Source organism: Buceros rhinoceros, unplaced genomic scaffold (genome assembly GCF_000710305.1).
Source record: "Buceros rhinoceros silvestris isolate BGI_N320 unplaced genomic scaffold, ASM71030v1 scaffold25473, whole genome shotgun sequence".
NCBI lineage: Eukaryota > Metazoa > Chordata > Aves > Bucerotiformes > Bucerotidae > Buceros > Buceros rhinoceros.
Genome location: NW_010403376.1, coordinates 2162 through 4612, shown reverse-complemented (window position 1 = coordinate 4612; position 2451 = coordinate 2162). Strand labels below are relative to the sequence as shown.

The 2451-nt window shown below is 59.8% G+C and overlaps 1 protein-coding gene across 1 annotated transcript in view; it reads right to left on the bottom strand.

The window, feature by feature from the left end:
• Window positions 1-136: 136 nt before the first annotated feature.
• The window catches only part of LOC104490684 (seizure 6-like protein), a gene marked incomplete at its 5' end in the record, with an annotated part of 4283 nt that continues 1968 nt past the window's right edge, over window positions 137-2451 (bottom strand). The window contains 6 exons of the mRNA XM_010133005.1: window positions 137-491; window positions 762-864; window positions 1092-1206; window positions 1345-1377; window positions 1803-1997; window positions 2206-2397. Of these exons, the coding sequence (XP_010131307.1) occupies window positions 462-491; window positions 762-864; window positions 1092-1206; window positions 1345-1377; window positions 1803-1997; window positions 2206-2397 (668 nt within the window). The remainder of the gene's footprint in view (window positions 492-761; window positions 865-1091; window positions 1207-1344; window positions 1378-1802; window positions 1998-2205; window positions 2398-2451) is intronic.

Sequence of the window (2451 nt, the reverse complement as noted above, 5' to 3'; positions counted from 1 at the left end):
CGGGGCTGGCAGGGCCGGCGTGCCCCTGTGGCAAACCTGCGCCTACCTCAGCTCCCAGCAATCAACTGCAGGCTCTTGCAATGGAGACTTTTTTAATTTTTAACAACATCAGAACTGCAAAAAATCCCCCTGTGTGTGTGTGGGCAGTGCCAGGGGACGCATCATCGTGCCAGGCTAGGGGGGACAGCGGGTGCCCCTGTGCCACCCTGACCTCACCAGGTCCCGGCTCTGCCCTGGCTCCCACTGCTGCTTGCGCCCAGGGCTCTGCAGCACACCTATCGCAGTTTAAATAGAATAAATACAGTGAAGAAAACAGGAAAATCTTCAATAAAGAGGCAAAAGGAAAGACAACAGCAGGTCCAGGGGTCCAACCAAACTCCACGTGGTCTCTGGATTAGTTACTGAGGAAGTTCTATGAGAGCACATTAAGTTCGCAGCTGGAGACTCTCTTACCACCGCCCTTATATCGAAACTTCATATTCTCTTGTTTCCTGAGAAGAAGGAAAAGCCAGTTGAGGGCAGCAGCTGCATTTCAGGACAATCTCCCCATTCCTGAGGGGCAAGAGAGGCCCTGGCTGCCCTGGGGAAGCGGTGTCCTCCCTGCCAGCAGCAGCCCCCTCAGCCTCCTTCCAGCCTCTCGAGATGGAGCATCCCATGCCACGAGGGATGCCCATGAGGCTGGACTCATCCTATTGCTCCATGCCCAGCGAAACCCCCTGTCAGTACAGTCCCCAGGGAGGAACGAGCGCAGCAGGACTCACCCCTGTCTCATAAATTGGGTTGTCGAACTCTGTTTCTACCGTGATCTGACTGTAGGGGTGGGAGTACATGAGGGGCAGGCGGAGGCTGGAGTAGTACCGACACCTGCGGGGGAGAGGCGAGAGTCACGGGACTGCACAGCACGACTCGCGGACAAAGTTGCATCCTCCCATGTCCCCCCATCCCAGCTCCCCTCCACCACCCCAGGGACACCGGGGTGGCAGCGTGGTGCCCGGTTCCCCAGGACTGTGCCCAGGGTGTCTGGCCAGCTGGGATATGGCGATGCTGAGCCAGCCCTGGCCACGTGCCCCCCAGCCTGCCTGCACACCCACCTTGTGAGATAGATGTACGCTCCGCCCAGCAGCAAGGAGATGATCAGCACTGGGATGAATATGGCTAAGGCCATATTTCCCCCCTCCAGCGATGTCTCCGCAGCAGCTTCTGCTACTAAAAGGACAAGATCCGTTACGCTGGCATTGGTGAGCACCTCGCGGTCCCCTCTGCCTCTCCCTGCCCTCCTCTCAGCTCCACACAGGCACTGGCTGAGGGCCCTGCATGGGGCACATCCACCAGATGCACACTCACCTTCCAGAGCGTGTTCAAAGCTGTCCTGATTCACTGGAAAAGAAATGGAGATACTGGTACATAACTGGGTTTGACTGGTGCTGGCAGCTGTTGGCTGCATGGGGAGCCCAGGGTCTCCCTGCCCCGTTTGGTCCCAAAGCCATGCTGCAAACTTGCAGGTTTTGCTAAGTTCTCAGTCTCTGTAAGCACACACCCAGGGCTGAGTGGTCCCGGCAAGTGAGACACCGGTGGGACCGCTCTGCCCGGGGCTGGGGGACCCTCCTTGTCTCCAGTTACTCCCCAGGGCAGCAGAACCTGCTCAGCACAAACCCAGAAAAGCCCCCAGGTCTTGGATGAGTTCAGCTTCCAGCTAGAGAACCGCCAGGGGTCTGCAGCCAGACGAAGGTCCCCGAGCAGTCCCAGGTTGGGGACAGAGGCACCGGCTGTCCCTGTGCCCCCCAACCACCCCTCACCATTACCTTTGCAGATGGGGAGGGGTCCGCTCCAGTGGGACGGCTGGCCCAGGATGCATTTGATGGTCACCTCGCCCATGAGTTCAAAGCCCTCATAGCACATGAAGGTCAGGGACTCTCCTGGCAAGTAGAGGCGCTTATAAAGTATTTGGTAGCCGTTTTCCGGCAGTCCTGGATTATCGCAGGCCAGCGACTCCTCGGCTGAAAGGGAACAGATCCCAGGGTGAGCCCCAGGGCTTGGGCTGCTATGAGAGGGAAGGAGCCTGGGAGGCAGGACTCGAGAGCTCCCCCCATCCCGTTTCAGGAGCTCAAAGCTCTGCATCACCCCACACGGCAGGACAGGGCTTCCCGGGACCCCTCGAGCAGAGTTGCCGAGCTGCAGGAGAGCAGGAGGAACCGCTGTACTTACAGACGCAGTGTGGGAGCCGCGAGGTCCAGATGGGCGTCCCCGTCTCGCGGCTGTAGCAGGTCAGCAGTGAGCTGCCCTCCAGCACGAAGCCGGGGTTGCACGTGTACTGAATGGTGGTCCCCACCAGCAGCACCGGGTCGGAGATGAGGCGGGTCGAGTGCTCCACCTCCCCGGGGTCCGTGCAGTACATAACTGGGGAAGAGAGCCCGTCTGAGCGGGGCACCCCGCACGGCAGCGGGGACCAGC